The sequence below is a fragment of the Eupeodes corollae genome, chromosome 1 (genome assembly GCF_945859685.1).
Source record: "Eupeodes corollae chromosome 1, idEupCoro1.1, whole genome shotgun sequence".
Taxonomy (NCBI): Eukaryota; Metazoa; Arthropoda; class Insecta; order Diptera; family Syrphidae; genus Eupeodes; species Eupeodes corollae.
Window position 1 is genome coordinate 249,109,373 of NC_079147.1, and position 19,401 is coordinate 249,128,773.

Consider the following 19,401-nt stretch of genomic DNA (forward strand, 5'->3'; position numbering starts at 1 on the left):
TCTGAACATCAAAATGGGAGGGAAAGACAGAGTTGGCCAAAGCATTCCACATTCTCGATGTGCGATTTAAGAAAGAATCCCTATACTTGACAGTACGCTCGAAATTGAGCTCAAGGGTAAACTGATGAGCATTCCTGAAAGTGCGAGTATTACGGCCGAATAGTTTAAGGGGTGGGGAATGCAACTGGCTAATTTGACAGAACATTGTTTGTAAAAATGTTGATAAAACAACGAAAGGCATGAAACAATGCGGCGGTGCTCTAGCGATGTAAATGTTTCGATTGTAGTTCTGTCGCCTATCTTTTTTAAAGCCCTTTTTTGAATTCTATCCAAGAGATTTAAACTTGTTGTAGGGGCACCTGCCCAGATAAGCGAATTATTTTCAAGGTTAGGACGGATGAAGGCTTTGTACATTACAGCCAGATCAGATGGGGTGAAAAATTTCTTGCACCGTCGTCGGAGAAATCCTAAGCACCTGGCAGCATTTTTGTCGATATCGAATTTGTGATCATTCCATAAGAGGCGACCTGTAATACACATACCGAGTACTGATAGTTGATTGGTTTCCTGGATGCAAGTGTCATTCATAGAAAGTGGCATCAGGGTGCGTTACGCTTTAACGACAGGAGACAGTATTGAGTTTTCGAAGCATTAAATTCAACACGGTTTTGATTCCCCATTGGATAATGCTGTCAAGATCAGAATTTAAAGAGCTTATCATACACTTCCGTTGAAGTTTCACATCCGAAGGACAAGGATGTGAATCTAGAAACGAATATGAAAAGCTAAGAGAACTGTTGTCGGCAAAACAGTTTAATGGAAGTGACAGACAAAATATATAAGGAAGAGAGTCGGAGACAAAACGGAGCCCTGAGGGATATCAGCATTTATGTTACCACCCTAAGGGTACGACATCCCTGACCTCAGGAATGACAGAAGACCTCACGTACCAACCCTGGACGCAGAGGGTCATTGCGAAGGGACAGATTCTGGCGGGAACATAAAATCACGGACATTCCATAATTTTGCATTCTCATCCTAACATACTAGTTTTTGCTTAGATTCTTCTTTACCTAATGTATTATAATTATTATAAAATTATGTTAGTTATTTTCATTACTTATTACAATAAAACTTGTATAAAAACATAATAGTGGCGACGAGGATTCGTTGAATAAAATTAAAGAACCATCATGCCAGAATCAAATCAACGGCCACTCAGCCTCCTCCAAACCAGCTTCCACCACAACAACAGCAGCAGGTACAGCAACAGCCTCCTATGCAACAACGTCTTCAGCAACAGCAGCCACCTCCACAACAAATTGCGCCACAAAATCCACTTCAACCTAACCTCCAAATGCCACCACCACCGCCGCAGATTCCTCAAGATTTCATATCGTTCTTCCAAGTGATGATGACTAATCAATCTGCCCTCATGGAGCGCCTCTCGGAGAATATATTTAATATGAAGAAGGAAAGATCGACCGCAGAATATACGATGGAGGTGCTAGCAAAAAACATCCAAGATTTTCATTACGATGAAGAAAACGGAGTCACATTTGCACAGTGGTTCGAACGTTTCGCGACCACGTTTGAAGAAGATGCAAGAGCGTTAACAGAGGATGCTAAAGTTCGACTACTTTTAAGAAAGTTGGGTGCATCAGAGTACTCCCGATATGTGAATTTAATTTTACCCAATACACCTGCTAGTTTCGATTTTAGTACTACAATGGAAAAACTTAGCAAAATATTTGGACAATCGGAGTCGATCTTTAACACGCGCTTCCACTGCTTACAAATCACAAAAAGCAGTTGTGAAGACTACACAGCTTACACTAGTAGAGTCAATAAGAGCTGTGAGCAATTTCAACTTGGGAAGCTGACAAGTGAGCAATTTAAGTGCTTAATTTTTGTCAAAGGGTTGCATGCTTCATGTGACTCAGATGTCAGAACAAGATTACTTGCATTGCTGCAATCAGGAGACGAAACAAAAATTACGCTTTCGAACTTGCTATTGGAATGTCAGAGAATTGCAACACTAAAGCAAGATTCTCAATTGCTCGAAACTGCACCACTCAAAACAAATACAGTTTCTTATGGCAGAAAGAAACAGCCGAACAAAAATGCTCTACCCATCAGTCATCCCGCATCAGGCAGTTCCACATCTATCAAGACATTGCCGCGTACACCATGCTGGGGATGTGGTGGTATGCATTTTGCTGCAGACTGCTCATTCAAGAACCACCAATGCTCATCATGTAAGCGTACTGGTCACAAAGAGGGTTACTGTTCTTGCTTTGCCAAAGCAAACACCAATCAACAATCATCAAGACCCAAAGGCAAATCCAACAAAAGACAACGAAAATCAAATGTAGTTGCAGTCAACACACTTCAAAAAGCAAATCGCAAATTTATAGAAGTTCACATAAATGGATTAGCACTCAATCTTCAATTAGACACTGGAGCTGACGTCACAATTCTATCGAAGAATAATTGGGAGCAGTTGGGGAGCCCTAAGCTCTTTTTGGACAACAACTCAGAATCGGTAATTGATGCTCAGGGTAGAATAATTACCATGCTTGGTTCTTTCATTGCAGATGTTAAACTGGGTGATAAAACATCAAAACTGTCTTGTCGTGTAGCTGACCTTCCAAATTTAAATCTTTTTGGAATAAATTGGATAGACGAATTTCGTCTATGGGATCAGCCATTCAGTAACATATCCAAAATACTCCGTTTAACATCAACATCAACAATTTCTGTAGACGTTCATATACAGAAGATAAAAAAAGAATTTGCAGACATTTTCACTGAAGCCCTGGGTCATTGCACTAAATTCAGGCCAAAATTATACCTGAGAGAGAATGCTACACCAATATATCGAGCGAAACGACCAGTTCCGTATGCAGCACTTCAGCAAGTCGAAGAAGAATTGAACCGACTGGAACGATTGGGTGTTATAACGCCGATAGATTTTTCGGAGTGGGCAGCACCCATAGTTGCCGTTCGTAAAGCCAATGGCAATGTAAGGATATGCCCCGACTACTCAACAGGCTTGAATGATGCTCTTCAGCCCCACCAACATCCACTTCCACTTCCTGAAGAGATTTTCGTAAAACATGCTGATGGCAAGTTTTTCACACACATTGACTTGTCGGACGCATACCTTCAAGTTGAAGTCGAAGAAGAAAGCAAGCAGTTCCTCACAATCAACACCCACAGAGGCCTGTACAAGTTCAACAGACTTCCTCCTGGTGTCAAAGCAGCACCAGGAAGTTTCCAACAAGTCATGGATACAATGCTTTGTCAGCTTGAAGGAGTCTCAGCGTTTATTGATGATCTTCTGGTATCCGGGAAAACTGTGGAAGAACACATTCAGAGACTGAAGGCAGTTCTTACCAGACTACGTGAGTATGGGTTTCATATAAAAATAGAAAAATGTTCATTTTTCCAGACCTCACTCAAATATTTGGGTCATGTTATCACCTCTACCGGACTCAAACCGGACCCAGATAAGTCTGCCGCCATTGTCTCGATGCCACCACCGCAAAATTTGTCACAGTTGAGGTCTTTCTTGGGGGCCATAAACTATTATGGCAAGTTTATACCCGACATCAGTAAATTAAGTGGCCCGTTGCACGCGCTACTGAAAAAAGACAGCAAATGGGTATGGACAAAAGCATGTCAAGATGCTTTTACAAACTTCAAGAACATCCTTTCGTCAGACCTGGGTTTAGCGCATTACGATCCACAACTACCAATCATCGTTGCAGCGGACGCATCTAACATGGGAATAGGAGCATGTATTTCTCACCGTTTCGAAGATGGCACCATCAAACCTGTTTATCATGCATCCCGGACACTCACATCAACAGAACAGAACTACAGCCAGGTAGAAAAAGAAGGTCTCGCTCTTACATTTGCAGTAAAGAAGTTTCACCGTATGTTACTTGGACGTCACTTCACCCTTCAGACAGACCACAAACCACTTCTGTCAATTTTTGGCTCAAAGAAGGGAGTTCCAGTGTATACTGCCAACAGGTTGCAGCGGTGGGCGATTACTTTGCTAAGGTATGATTTTTCGATTCAATTCATTTCCACTAGTGACTTCGGAAACGCGGACATTTTGTCACGGTTGATAAGCCAACATCCAAGGCCCAATTCTGAAGAGTACGTCATAGCTACTACCACTGTGGAAGAAGAAGCTTGCGCTGATTTGAAACACACCATTCAGCTACTACCACTTACATTTGACATGGTACAAAAAGCTACGTTGAACAATTCAGAACTGAATCGAATAGCTAACTTCATCAAATCAAAGTGGCCAAACAAAAACAATCTATCTTCAACCGAGCTTCAGTACTTTAATAGACGCGAAGCATTGACACTCGTTAATAACTGCATCATGTTTGGAGATAGACTAGTTATTCCCGAATGTTACCGTACCAAAATACTTCGCCAAGTACACAGAGGTCATCCAGGTATCCAAAACATGAAGGCGATAGCTAGAGGCTACATTTACTGGCCACAGATTGATAAAGATATCGAAAATTTCGTGAAGGAATGCTCGAGTTGTCAATCAGCAGCAAAGTCACCAATAAAAACAACACTTCAGTCATGGCCTCTCGCAACGGAGCCCTGGCAACGTATTCATATTGATTACGCAGGCCCAATTCAGAATGTATATTACTTGGTAGTAATAGACGCTCATTCCAAATGGCCTGAAATCATAGAAACGTCATCTACAACCTCTACAGCTACAATCAACATCTTGCGAGAAATTTTTTCCAGACATGGATATCCGAAAACCTTGGTATCGGATAATGGAACTCAGTTTTGCAGCCACCAGTTCAAACATTTCTGTGAGTCAGCAGGTATTCTTCACATGAAAACTGCACCGTTTCATCCCCAATCGAACGGGCAAGCCGAAAGATTTGTCGGCACGCTCAAACGATCTCTTCAAAAACTTAAAGGGGAGGTAACCATGCAGGAAGCTCTGCAACAGTTCTTATTCATGTATAGGACAACTCCAAACCGCAACACGCCGAACAGTACGTCACCAGCTGAAGCAATGTATAACAGAAAAATCAGAACATCGTTGGATCTTCTAATTCAACCAAAGTTGAACCAGCCAGTCATCAATGAAAAACAAAACCTGAGTTTCAATCGACAGTATGGAGCAAAGCACAGATCATTCGCTGTAGGAGATGCAGTTTTCGTCAAGCTGTATCGTTCAAACAAAAGCAGGTGGATTCCAGGTGAAATACTGGAGAGAGTTGGAGCAGTCAACTATAATGTTCGCGTCAACATAAGAGATAGACTAGTGCGGTCTCACACAAATCAAATTAGACCGAGATCATCCACACAGACGTCATCGACACCAACAGCGCAAATACCTCTTTCAACACTTTTGCAAGATTTCAACATGAAACCAATTCCAGAACTCCAAAGTCCGGGGATAACCGCCAGCCAAAGTTCACAGCCTGTAGCAGTTGCCTCAGAGGAGTGTCCACAACATAGCAGAAGACTTGATTGGGAGCTTGGGGACAACAATCCAAGTGGTTTGGATCAGCGAGAAGCAATCATCACTCCACCGTCTATCCAGAGACGATCGAATAGAAAGCGTAGAGCAACAAAGAGATATTCTCCTCCCTCACCACCAGCTAAAAGGGGAGGTGTTACCACCCTAAGGGTACGACATCCCTGACCTCAGGAATGACAGAAGACCTCACGTACCAACCCTGGACGCAGAGGGTCATTGCGAAGGGACAGATTCTGGCGGGAACATAAAATCACGGACATTCCATAATTTTGCATTCTCATCCTAACATACTAGTTTTTGCTTAGATTCTTCTTTACCTAATGTATTATAATTATTATAAAATTATGTTAGTTATTTTCATTACTTATTACAATAAAACTTGTATAAAAACAATAATTTATTTTATGAATTTCAGAATTGAAACCATCTAATACAACTTGTATTGAACGGTTAGAAAGGTAATCTCCAATCTAACGAAGAAGAGATTCATCACTACCAAAAGCACGCATTTTCTATAAGAGATCTTGGTGCCAAACTCTATCAAATGCTTTTAAAATATCAAGTGCAATAATCTTACTTTCTCCAAAACGATGTAAAGATTTGTTCCACTGATCGGTGAGATGAACCATGACATCACCAGTGGACCTATTGCTACGAAAGCCATACTGTCGGTCATTAAGAAGCTTCCGTTTTTCAAGATATTTCTTAAGCTGAAAATTGATCAGCGTTTCCATGACCTTGGCAAGAAGGGACGTAAGTGCAATTGGACGATAGTTTGGGGGGGAGGAGGCTTCGCCTTTTTTAGGGACAGGCTGGACAAATGCAGTTTTCCATCCACTCGGGAAGAGACCTGTAGAATTGGACAGATGGAAAAGCTTACTCAGTGGTTTTGCCAGCGTTGAAGAACACCTCTTCAGAACAATAGGGGGAATACTATCTGGGCCAGCGGATTTGTGTATGTCAAGGTCTTTCAGTACTCTTGCGACTGCATGAGTGCGAAAGAAGATTCGTCCAATAGAATATTTACGCTCTCAAAAACAGGAGGACTCATGACACTATCCGGTAGCTTCAAATTAACAGCAAAATGTGTTGCAAGCAAATTGGCTTTATCAATCGAGCTAACATAGGGAGTGGCATTGTGGACGAGCATTGTGGTGTTACGTACGTTTTTTAAAAATGACCAGGAATTTGTACTACCTTTGGGACATTGTAGTATTTTTTGCCTTATTTATAAGTTGCTCCCATTTTTCAACAATAATGTCCTTTAAGTTGGTTGGAAACAGTTCACCTGGGCGTCAAACTTGATTATTTATCATTTTTTTAATCATTTTTTGTATGCTAATTGTGTAAAGTGATTTTATTCCACCAAACATTATTTTTGATAACATCAAAACAATTGTTTTTAAATTGCTGGAAACTTATGACGGATTTACATGCGCCTTAATAACTAACTGATTCCTTCAATGAGGTTCAATGCCATTAATTTATTTAATTATCCATCTTTTAGCTCTTGAATTGTTGCTGGCTTCTCGATGTACACCTTTTCTTTTAATTACTTCAAATAAAGAAGCGTAACAGTGTCAAATCACATGATCTTGGCCTCCAATTGACAATGCACCACGTGACATAACGCGGCCATTGAATTTGTAGCGCAAAAGGGCCATTGTTTAATTATGTGACAATTATCCACTGTTGCCATTTTTTGCCACCATTCTGACCATTTACGACGCTTGAAATGGTCAAAAGGCTTTAGTTCTTGAATCAATTGCACCTTGTAAGTGTGTAAATGCAAGTATGTATGTATTTATGCATAATGTTTATCAACAATGATCTTTTAATTGTTGGGTACGACAAGAAGTGGACGGCTTTATCCACACTATCGCGAACAGCAGCAATATTTTCTGGAGTAGGTACGAGAGATGTACCTGCATTGCTTGCACTGGTGTTTTCCTACAGACCCAACACGATTTTTCCGATTGTACACACATTTTGCCGATTAAATTGACCGAAAAAAATCACGAAGTGGACAATATGCGTTTTGATAAGAACTCCGATTTTTATCATAAGCTTGTATAACTTTAAAGCGTTGGTTGATTGCTTTTCTTTCCATAGTTTAAATTGAAATAATCTGAAATTGAGAAATGTCAAATGAAATGCTGAAAAAACACTTCACATTCAACATCGGCCATGAAAATTTAACCACCCTTTGTATTTAAGGCTGTGAGTGCACTAGTAGTCTAACTGCGTTGTTCATTATTTCAGTAGAACAAAATTAAGAAACAGGTTATGTTCAAAAAATTAAATATTTTTAGCTTTTTTTACTTTTTGTAAAATGCTTTTAAAGAACAGGGTTTTTATTTTGTATTTTTTATTTTTTTTAATATGACATAAGAAATCTTTCTTGGCCCACAAGCTCACATTTTAGTTTGCTTTGGGGGCTTAACAGGTGAAGTTATAAAAAAAGTGTAGAGATTACTACATCGAATTATGCACGCAAGTAAGAAAAAGAATTAAGTTCCAAGATAAAGTTTAAGAAGCCGTGCAAAAAATTGATCCAAAAATTAATCCCCAGGAATTACCTTGCTTATACAATTGATTCCAAATTTATTTCAGGAACTTGTCGATGACCTTGATGCTGAATGGAGGGCTCTTTTACATAAAAGTATGATAAGTAAAATTAGGTGGCGCAACAGTCCGTAGAGAACCAGGTCCTTGTGACTTACAATTCTCAACCATTCCTGTGTGCGAATAATTGCAGGGATGGAGTATGATAAGTATAGATTTGAAATTCGAAGATTATTATAAATAAATATGAATAAAAAATTGTATGCGGATTGCCTTTGTCCAAAAACTATGCAAATGTACTGCTCTGGACTTCTCCATTAGTTTTCGAAAAACATTTATTTTTTGTTTCAAAAGTGAAACGAATCGTTCCACTGATTTGTGTTTCAATTTAAAAAAATTCCAATGACAGATTTCTGTCAGTCGGCGGATTTTAGAGTCCGGTTATAACTATCAGTAAAATGCATCAGTAGTTTAGCTTTTGAACATGTCACAGACTTATTTCTAGCAAAAGATTGATGCAATTTATATATTTTTTTTTCAAAAAGAAACAATGCATTCAAAGTTTTATTTAATTTATAAATCCATTTTAATTTTTTTAATGATGAAATTTCATTTTACTGAACAGCGGACTGCAAAAAGCCAAAGAAAATTCCATTTTGTTTTAGGCTCTAGTTAAAGGTATCATTGAAATCGATCCGAAAAAAATGTTTGAATCGATATTTGTAGGTGTTTCCCTTTGATAAGAAATGAAAATTATATACCGATTGTTTGGAAATCACATCAAAGAGAATTTTTTTGAGAAAAAAAGTATAATTACGCATTTATTTTTCTCTAAAAATGTGTTTTTCTATTTTCCGCATTTTCCTGAACAGCTGATGCTTTTATGTTCAAAAGTGAAATGAATCGTTCCACTGATTTGTGTTCCAATTTCACACAATTCCAATGACAGATTTCTGTCAGTACAAATTTTCCGGTGGGTTTCAATCAGAAAATTTTTTTCAATGACAGACATTTCTAATAATAGCTATAAACAACCAGTCAAACAATTTCCAATGTTTGTTTTTAATGATAAAAACCAATGATAGCTATAACTAACGCGTTACTGTTGGTGTTGAAATCAACAACTAAAAAGTTGTCTGAGGTGAGAAGCTCGATGTTATTATTGAAAGAAAACAACAATTTAATGACGTACATTCATTGATTGCTATAAACGCTCATCAGTAAAATGTTTCAGATTCCTCCTGTTTCAAATTGGAACACAAATCAGTAGAGTAGTTGGTTTTAATTTTGAACATAAAAGGATCAGCTGTTTAGGCAAATTAATTTCCGTCCGGAAAATAGAAACATACATTTTTAGAGAAAATTAAATGCGTAAATACACATTTTTTCTCAAACAAAATTCTTGGTATGATTTCTGATCGATCAGTCTATAATTTTCATTTCTAATCAAAGGGAAACACCATCAAATATCAATTCAAAAAAAATTCCGGATCAATTTCAATGACAGCTATAACTGGCACCTTAACCTAGCTAACGGCAATAGGCCATTAAGTAATAAATGAGATCATTTATATCCAGCATATGTCAATGATCATACTTTGTTCAAGTCTTCAAGCAATTTGTATATGATCCATCAGAATGTACTATATGTTTTATATAGAATGTTTTAATCTTAACACAATTTCAAAAAAATTAAATTTTGGAATCACTGATTTTAAAAATAGCGAATGCAGCTGTGCCTTAATTAAATCATCCACTGAACCAGAAAACCACTGGAAGAAAACGGAAATGGATATGCACAAACTGCTTCTAACTTCAAGTTTAACTTTTTTTCAACAACGTCGAGTTTCCGGTGCTCATATATTTCTCATTTTCAATCTAACTTCAGAGGAGAAAAGTCGCGTTTATCCGAAGCTTTTCTCACTTCGTGTAATTTTTAATAAAAGAAAATGTGTTATTATAAAAATATCACATCACTTATACCACAAAGCTTTAAACAAATCATTTAATTGAGTGAAATACTTGAAAGAATCAAGATGACTTAGATAATCATGGATTATAAATAAGGTATGTATAAAAAGAAGTTTGTAACAAATAAAGAATATTTTATTTAATCTGATGAGTGTTCACTACCTAATAATTAATGAACTTGTTCATTAAAATTTATTGCGGATAGATAAGAACGGCCAACTGAAAATTAAAATTAAATTAAATAAATTATCATATCAAAGTCATACAACTGAAAAATACTAATTTTAAAATTTTAATTTACAGATGTTTCTCGTTTGTCTCTGAGATAATCATCGTTGAAGTTCCTGCGAAGATCAAGAGGTAATTATTAAACGATTTAATTTTAACTTTAACCATGACTTCTGGGAATCTAAAATAAAAAACTTAGATATTCACAGAAGTGACATATATAATGATGTTAAACTTAATCTGAAAAAAGCTGTGCTGATTTCACACTAAATATTAAACCAAAAGGATACTGATAAAATATCAAAAATTGATATTAGTCAATCTATTAAATGAACACAGAACTCACATATATATATATTTTTGTTTTATAGGAAACCCTGAGCTCAACATGCTCACGTTAGACGGAAACTTGTATGAAAAATGCCATTCAACGTAAAAGGTAAGGATATTCTAAGAAAAAGTTGCATGTTATTCAGGATCTTGGTTTATGGTTTTTCTGTTCATAATTCTCATAAAATATTGCCAAGTTCAAAAAATTCATCGTACATGATGTTAACTCTAATCTGAAAGAAAGCTATGCTGATTTCACACTAATTTAAACCAAAAGGATACTGAAGATGCTTCTTATATAAAATTTTTATCTGAATAAAATTGATACCTAGTTGCTTAATTTTTGATTTATTTTATTACAGATTTTCGCGCCAAAATGGCATATGGATGACGCCAAAGTAGAGAATTTATAGAAAATTAATTCCATCAAGTTTTTTTCCGAAAAAAGTAAGTATCATAGATTTGTTGCTATTTAGTTTTTCATTGACCGTCTAGAAGCATTCTTAAATCTGAGACTAAAAGTGCCATGAAATCAAAATGTTTCTTGACGACCTTTGTTTTAATGATGATTCATTTTTAAAGTATAGTTCATTTGAATATTCATGTAACAATTTTTTAAACTGATATTTTTATACAATACAAAATATTTATTGTGTTTCGGAAAGCAAAACTAAATTTTGTGTTTTTCTTAATTTTTTACAGAAAGAGAGTGATTCATGGTGACGATGGCTTTTATCTTAATCCCTCTGGAAAATTTGATGAAAACGCTTTAGGTTAGTTCATAGTTTTATTTCTTCGTATAGTCTAGTTGCGTCTTAGTGATGATAACTTTACCTTTTCAGGTTCCCTCTACTGAGCGAACCCAAATAAAAACCATGCTGTCAATCTTTTTGTCTGAAATTTAATTAAATAATAAATTTTGATTTAAAACAAAGCGAGACTTTACTAAAACATTTTTATTATAACTTTGCAGATTTTGCGATTATAATGACAAGAGATCTTTACTCTGGAAGCGTTTAAGTTGAAAAACAATTTCCTTAAAGGTGAGAATCTTTGTTAATTTAGCCTTTGTATGTTATTGAAAAGGAAAGCGTCTTTATGATGATATCCTTACCTATTCAGGTTCCCTCTACTGAGCGAACCCAAATAAAAAACCATGCTGTTAATTTTATTCTGAAAATAATAAATTATTAAATATATTATAGTTTCTTTCTTCCAAACTAGAAAACTAATGAATTTTTTTCTTTAATTTATTTTGCAGCATTCAAAGGCAATTAGATGCTGGGCCAAGATAATGGAACTCAAAAGACATGTTTTAACCTACTGTTTTTTTTATGACTTAATAAAATTGAATTGAATAATTAAGAATTTTGTTTGTTGCTTTTTTATTTTTATGGTTTGATAGTCTGATGAAGCTTCCATCTTAAGAAGTTGTTTTTTTTTTTCAATTTTGAAAAAAAAACGAGTGCACTTGTGTTCAGTGGGGGCGACTTTCGATTACCGCACGAATTTCCTTCTAATTTTTTTTACAGTTAGGTAGGGGTCTCAATAGAACATGTTTTAAATATTAGGGCGAGGAAACAACTTTAAGTCATAGAAAAAAAATATTTTCTTTTTCGGTACTTAAGATGTGAGGCTGTCAAGGGCATAGTTGAAGAAACTAAATAAATAGAAAAAACACCACAAAAGTTTACCTAGCTCTTCACAAAATTTATTTTTAGTATTTTCGCCATAAAAAAAAGAAAAACTAGGATGTTAAACGACACAACCTACGCATGGAGCAATTAACGAGTTCAAGAAATTGAAGATAAAATTGAAAGCAACAGTCAACTTATTGAAATAAAAGAACTAAAGCTCAAGTTTTCTAGTTGCCGAAAGATTAAAACAGTTTTCCTACGCAATATTTAAGTTTCATTATCTTCTGTGATTTTTCTTGTTGATTCACTGAAAATGATGAGGACATCCAACAAGTATTTAAAGAAAATCATGTTTAGTCTATAATATTTTTGAAACCCAAGAAAAAAAATGATTTTTTAAAAATCATGATAGACAACATTTGAATAAACTTTTTTGTCGAATTCGTTACGGGGGAACCCCATAAAATGATCAGCCTTTGCAGATTTTTAGCTAGCCAAAATTTCAGCTCGATTCGATAACTATAAATGCTGCCGACACGCGCTCAAAGATTCAAAAAATAAAATTAGATAAAGCTCCCAAACAGTTGACCGTATTGTCACTGTTTATGTACTTAATTAAAGGTAGTACTTTTGTCACAATACTCAATACAAATATCATGAATACATTTACGTACAAATTTGGATAAAATTTATAGATATCGTATTTTTTTTTAAAGAATATTGCTTTATTTTGGAGAACGAATCATAAAACAAAACAGTTTTCTTGCACAAAAATACTCAGCCTTATCACAGGCCCCGTCGTAATAGATTCGTAGTACGAACCCCGAATAATTGTATCATTGGTCCCGTCGTACTAAAAAATTTTGCTACGAAATTCGGAGTTCGTGAAAATTGGTATCACTAGCCCCGAATGAATAGGAAGTTTGGCAGTTTTTTCTACGAACAATTATTTTGATCGGAGTTTTTAAAACGAACAAAAAATTAAGCTTGCAAAGATAAATTAAATAAAAATAAAATATATGAAAAGAATCATGTAAGTTTTACTATTGTTTTAATGTGAAAGTGTTTACCTATTTTTTTTTTATTTTTTTTTTTTGAAGGGCAAATAAAGTCATTACAAATAAAATTCAATTCGAAAGGCTTTATAAATAGTCTTCAAGAAAAACTTGAAATTGCCCAAGGATTTTCAAAAATCCCTAAGGAGGAAGTGAATTCGTTTTGGAAGGCAGTAAAAATAGAGTTAAATAGTTAAAGACCCACCTTCTAAGGACACCTCTAGCTGGAAAAAAGTAAATTGAATAAATTAGTCCAAACTTTTTTATAATTTAATTTAATTCTTAAGTGTGGTTAGATTGAAAGGCATAAATCAAGAGGAAAATGGTTGAGAACAAAAAAGAATGCAAAGCTACAGGTGGCGGAGCAAATAGAATGCATTTTTTTAGCAGCCTCGAAGAAGGTGTCATAACAATGAATGAACTTTGACCAGCGGCATAAAAGATCCACAATCTTTTGGATTCGAAAATTCCTCCGAGGCTTTAGAATCAAATGAACCTTGTGAAGGGAACTAACTTGCCGATGTTTCGATATCATCAGACGTAGTTGATGTGAGAAATGTTCCACGGCGTCTTCCAACCACTTCGCGTCAATCATATGATTCATCCAGTCTTCGTGTATTTTCTTCATTTATTGCAAACATTGCAACGACAATACTATCAATTTTTAAAGACAAAAACAAATAAAAACAAGAACAAATCAAAAGATGAAAAACAAATTTTTATTTAATTTTCTTATTTTGACGCATATCAGCTGATTTTAAAACTCCGAAATTAGTATTTCTGTGTGCCAATGCTTTCTTGAATTCGTTCGGGGCTTATGATGTAAATGTATTCGTATTCGTAGCCATAGAGGAAATATATTATAATAATATATTTCCTCTATGTTCGTAGCGTAACACAATTTTCGGGGACTCGCTACGAGGGACTCTGTGATAGGGGTGACTATAATATCGTGTTTTACATCACTGATACATAATAAATGAAATAAATACTTAACAAAGATTATAATTTAATCTAGAGATTTACATAAAGTGAAGAACATATTGCTTTTGATCCTCATCTTTTGTTAAAAGGTCATTAAAATCTGTTATTAATTTGACTCTTTTTTTCTGCCATGTCATTTACGACCTTAAGTGATTTAACTATTTTGAAACCATCCTTAAAATAGGGGTTTTCGGGCCAAAGATTTGGAGGTTCTTTCAGGAAATCTACCTTTATTTTTAAGCGGTTAAAAAAGTTCAATGTCTCTTTGTTGACAATGTTTTTTAACCCAGCTGTTATAAATTGTTCAAGTTGATGTTTCGGAAGTCTTGTATTTACAACTCTGTTATCTTCTGCCTCGTTGCTTATCAAAAGTATGTTGACCATTTCAGATTTTTCGCTGTTGGATAAAGGTGGGTCAAAAAACGCCAGACCTACCAACTCTGAACTCAAATACCATAAATGGTTTGAAAATTTTGCAAGAGCTTTCTCAGAAATGTCCTTGTCTATTTTCTGGTACTCGATAAAACTACGCAAAAGATCAAAATCTTGTTTAGGAGCCATATAAGCCCTTGGAGCATTAAACCAAGCTTTGCAGTAAATTTTAACAATAAAAACGCAAGAGCATTTCGTTCTTCATTACTCATGCTAAACTGGCTTCGAAACATAAATATTTTTAAACTATAAATAGCTCTAGACATCCATCTGGCATTATGAATAGCACCTGGTGTTCTTAATCTAACTACGTTTCCATCTAGCACCCCAACAAACACTTAAACCAACTGCAGGAATTCTTTGCAGTCATCTGCAATCTGGGTTATAACATCATTGGCTAGGTGTTTTTTAACATTTTCATCACTGATGCCTGTGTTATACCGTTTAGGGTCTATTTTTGACCATTTATTTTTAAATCTTTTGAAAATAACAGGTTGAGGTCCAGTGGTTGAACCCAATTTACAGTCAAAAATAACTCTTAGTAAAACTTCAAGAATGTGGTGACGACTCGCCAGGTGAAGCAACTCCTCATCCAACATTTGCTGCAATATTTTGCAAGTTCCTTTTAGCCTTCCAGTGTTTAAAGCAGTGGTGTCAAAACACATTGCTTTCACAGCGTGTGAAACTCCCCATTGCTCCAGAATTTCATACACAGCAGCGGCCTGCTCGTCAATTTGTTCACATTTTGCTAAATCTGTAATAAGTTTTGTCACAGGCTCTGGTTAAATAGAGGGAATCACCCAATATTGGCTGATTAGCTACTTTTTTAATTAACAACTATGGATTCATTGACAGCAATTGTGGTTAACATGCAAATTCGCGGATTAAACAGTCACAACAATTATTGATTAAATTTAATTAGCTGTGAACAAACTGGCCCTTAATTTAATGTATAAATAATGAGAATAGGGACAGTTGTTTGGGAGCTAGGGCTAGTTTACTTCGCAAAACAGAGAAAAAAGAGAGTTTTTTGAAACGTTGAGCGTTTTTTGAAACATTTAGCGTTATCCAATCGAGCTAAAATTTTGGCCATCTGCAAAATCTAATCATTTTATGGTACTCATAAATGCCCCATTGACATTATGCTGAGTTCTTCCGATTATGTTAATGCCATCAGTATATGCTAGTAATTGGACCGAATTTTGAAAGATAGTGCCTCTAGTGTTGACGTGTGAGCTCTGCACTATTCTTCCGAGCACGATGTTAAAAAAATCACATGACAGTGCATCACCTTGTCTAAAACCTTTTTTGACATCGAAAGGTTCTGTTAAGTTGTTTCCAACCTTTATGGAGCAGCGTGAATTCTGCATGGTCATCCTACACAAACGGATGAGTTTGGCAGGTATGCCAAAACTAGACATGGCTCTATACAGCTCGTCCCTGTTGTTGTTGACGATGGGCTTTAGACGTTCACATATTACGCCAGAGAAGATTTTATAGGCGATGTTAAGTAGACTGATTTCTCTTTAATTGGTGCAGTTTAGAGGGTCTCCTTTTTTTACAGGATCGGGCAATCAAAACTGAGGTTCCATTCATCGGGCATGCTTTCTTCCGACCATATCTTATAGATAAGTTGGTGCATCCTCCTAACCAACTTATCTCCAGCTGCTTTAAAGAGCTCGGCATTCAAGCCATCTGCTCCAGCGGCTTTATTGGACTTCAGCTTAGATATGGCAAACTTTACTTCATCTAGGTCGGTAGGACGGGATTGTTGGCTTTCGTCGTCTATGTTGAATGGATCATCATCCTACCTGACAGCGGAATTCGGTTCGTCCTCACCGTTATACAGTCTGCAGAAGTGGATCTTCCATATCCTCAGCATTGACTGCGGTTCCACTATGATTTTTCCACTTTCGTCTTTGCAGCCTTCGGTTCTAGGTTTATATAACTGTGAATTTCGTTTCACCTGTTCATAAAGCTTTCGAACTTCATTCCTGCTTTCAAACCTCTCAACATCTTCAACGAAATGACGCTTCTCATGCCCTCTATTTTTCCTTCTGAGAAGTCGGCATTCCTCTCGCCTCTTCTGCTCATAGAGCTCATGTGCAGCTCCCGTCCGTTTATGCAGCGCCGCTTTGCGTGCTGTTATTTGGCTGCATTTGCCTGCCGACATTCCTCATCAAACCAGGGGTTCCTTGTGGGTGGCTGTTTGAAACCCAGCACATCAGAACCGGCTTCTCTGATTGCATCTTGGCAATATTGCCACTGCTTTTCGATACATTGTGTTGGCGGCAGAGAACTTTGAGAAAGGTAACTCGGTCGGAAAATAATTTGGAGATCTCTTGCGATTGTAGCCGTTCGACCTTGTAACTTCTGCCAGCACCTCCCTGTTTTGCCTTATGTCTGTACTACCTTGGCTACAACGAGGTAGTGGTCCGAGTCAATGCTGGCCCCTCGGAAATTTCGGATATCCTGTATACTGGAGAAGTGTCGTGCGTCGATCGCAACGTGGTCAATCTGGTTGACAGTTGATTGATCAGGAGATTTCCATGTCCCCTTGTGGATATTAAGATGTGTGAACTGCGTACTAGCTTCCAGAACGTCTCGCCCCACAGCGAAATCGATCAGCCTGAATCCGTTATCGGAGGTGGTGTCGTGCAGGCTGTATCTCCCGATTGTGCCACCAAAGATGTCTTCTCTTCCTAGCTAGGCATTAAAATCTCCTAAGACAATTTTAATGTCATAGCCAGGGCACTGCTCATAAATCTTTTCCAAGAGCTCGAAGAATATGTCTTTGGTGTCTTCATCTTTTTCTCTGTCGGGGCATGCGCGTATATAAAGCTTATGTCGGCGAATTTAGCCTTGATGCAGATTGTCGTGATGCGCTCGCTCACACTGTTGAAACTAAAAAATAGACCCTGTCTTTGTTCTCGATAGCAGTCGCCGTAGTATACATCACAGTCTTTTAGTTTGCGTTTGCCCGGTTCATCCCATCACACTTCTTAGATGGCGGTAATATCTGCTTTGCAGCGGTTTAGGGCTCCCGCCCTTAATATATGCTTGTACACTTGTACAGTATGGTAACCTTAATACGCCGCCGTACACTTCACAAGATTTGAAGCCATTCAGAAAAGATTTTTGCGTTTTTGTCTACGATCCCTTCCGTGGTCTCATGATATTCATGATACGTTAGTATTCAGCGCATTATAATAATAAATAAATAAGATGTCGTGAGACTTCTTCCATAATTCCATAAATATTGAAAGGATGGTGGGACTGGATATTTTGTACAAACTCAAAAATAAATAAATTCACATTTTTTGTTATTTAAAGTTATGTATTTATTTTAACTCTCCACAAGAATATATTATGACTTTTTGAGTTGGAGTGCCTGTTTTGGTTCCACACCTTTCAATTTTCCGCACCACATCAGCGCCACTAATAACATGTCCAAAGACTACGTGCTTATTATCCAACCAATCGGTCCTAGAAAAAAAACACAAACATTTGGTTAATGTCAATTTGGACGATGACTAACTTTGAAGATACTTACTTTGTCGTGCAAATAAAAAACTGTGAGCCATTAGTATTAGCTCCAGAATTAGCCATTGATAGAGTGCCAAAGCCATTGTGTTTTAGATTGAAATTTTCATCAGCAAATTTCTTGCCATAAATGGACTTTCCTCCTGTGCCATTGTTATTGGTGAAGTCTCCTCCTTGGCACATCTTTTAAGAAACCAAAGTCATCTCAAAAACAATTCAAAAAATTACTCTTCTCTACATACAAACTCAGTAATGATTCTATGAAAAGTGCTACCCTTGTACCCAAAGCCCTGTTCATGAGTACAAAGTGCTCGGAAATTTTCCGCTGTTTTAGGTACAACATCGGCTCGGAGGAGCATAACTATTCGACCAACATCATTGCCACCAACACGAATATCAAAGAACACTTGAGGATTTCGTTTTTCAGGTTTCGAGATAACAACCGGCGTGACATTCTCCACTTGCTAAAAGAAATGTGTCATTTAGCAGATCGGGTTTTCAATCATTTACTCTAGAAATATATATACTTTTTCAGATGGTGGCTGTTCCGTATCGGCTCCTTCTTCATTTGTAAGAGTAGCACCAGCGTGTTTTTGCAACCAATCATCATCAGCCCAGACTGGTTTGAAGCTTCCTTCTTTCACTCTCACCGGTTTGGCTAAATTAACACGAATTGTACGTCCACACAGCTCCGAGTCATTCTAGTATTGGAAGCAATCAGTGAACACAAATATTTCGAAGGGATTTCTGTTTTAAATCCTACCATGTTGTCAATTGCTGCAGCAGCATCCTCGGACGCCTCATATTCGATAAATGCAAATCCTCGATGTTTTTGCGATTCATAGTCGACGGGCATTTGAATGTCAGCAATATCACCAAAGGGAATGAAAGCATCGTTTAGGAGTTTCTCAGTGACTTCATCGGAAAGGGCTCCAACGTAGATGGTTCTCTTGTCATTGGACATTTTCCAAAACTAATTGTAAATTAAATTAAATTAATATGTTGGTAAGAATTTTATAAACGTAAACAAAACTACAGCCGCGAAAAGTTCATTTTTGACTGTCACTGTCAGTGTCAAATTTGAAACGTCAAATGGTTCATGTGTTCATTTCGT

At 36.7% G+C, this 19,401-nt stretch overlaps 2 protein-coding genes, 1 long non-coding RNA gene and 2 other non-coding genes across 9 annotated transcripts; 4 read left to right on the forward strand and 1 right to left on the reverse strand.

The window, feature by feature from the left end:
* Nucleotides 1-1,270: 1,270 nt before the first annotated feature.
* On the forward strand, nucleotides 1,271-5,854 carry LOC129942933 (uncharacterized protein K02A2.6-like). The gene has a single exon (XM_056052088.1). The coding sequence runs from the start codon at nucleotides 1,280-1,282 to the stop codon at nucleotides 5,705-5,707; it is 4,428 nt and encodes a 1,475-aa protein (XP_055908063.1). The 5' UTR covers nucleotides 1,271-1,279; the 3' UTR covers nucleotides 5,708-5,854.
* Nucleotides 5,855-9,960: 4,106 nt separating this feature from the next.
* Nucleotides 9,961-12,004, forward strand: LOC129939695 (uncharacterized). 5 transcript variants are annotated; one of them, XR_008780568.1, is made up of 7 exons: nucleotides 9,961-10,174; nucleotides 10,382-10,438; nucleotides 10,678-10,745; nucleotides 10,999-11,083; nucleotides 11,339-11,409; nucleotides 11,610-11,679; nucleotides 11,898-12,004. It is a non-coding gene; the product is annotated as an uncharacterized LOC129939695 (long non-coding RNA). The 5 variants fall into 5 exon arrangements; XR_008780565.1 differs by having other exon boundaries at nucleotides 11,339-11,679; XR_008780566.1 differs by lacking the exon at nucleotides 11,898-12,004 and having other exon boundaries at nucleotides 11,610-11,879.
* LOC129943632 (small nucleolar RNA Me28S-Cm3227) lies at nucleotides 10,524-10,606 on the forward strand. Its single transcript, XR_008781340.1, has one exon. It is a non-coding gene; the product is annotated as a small nucleolar RNA Me28S-Cm3227 (small nucleolar RNA).
* On the forward strand, nucleotides 10,847-10,927 carry LOC129943633 (small nucleolar RNA Me28S-Cm3227). Its single transcript, XR_008781341.1, has one exon. It is a non-coding gene; the product is annotated as a small nucleolar RNA Me28S-Cm3227 (small nucleolar RNA).
* Nucleotides 12,005-18,060: 6,056 nt separating the features above from the next.
* LOC129939222 (peptidyl-prolyl cis-trans isomerase E) lies at nucleotides 18,061-19,348 on the reverse strand. Its single transcript, XM_056047155.1, has 5 exons — nucleotides 19,051-19,348; nucleotides 18,815-18,988; nucleotides 18,530-18,751; nucleotides 18,298-18,470; nucleotides 18,061-18,230 (listed from the first exon to the last, which is right to left on the reverse strand). Exons 1-5 carry the CDS (start codon nucleotides 19,249-19,251, stop codon nucleotides 18,086-18,088), a joined length of 915 nt encoding a protein of 304 aa, XP_055903130.1. The 5' UTR covers nucleotides 19,252-19,348; the 3' UTR covers nucleotides 18,061-18,085.
* Nucleotides 19,349-19,401: the final 53 nt, after the last annotated feature.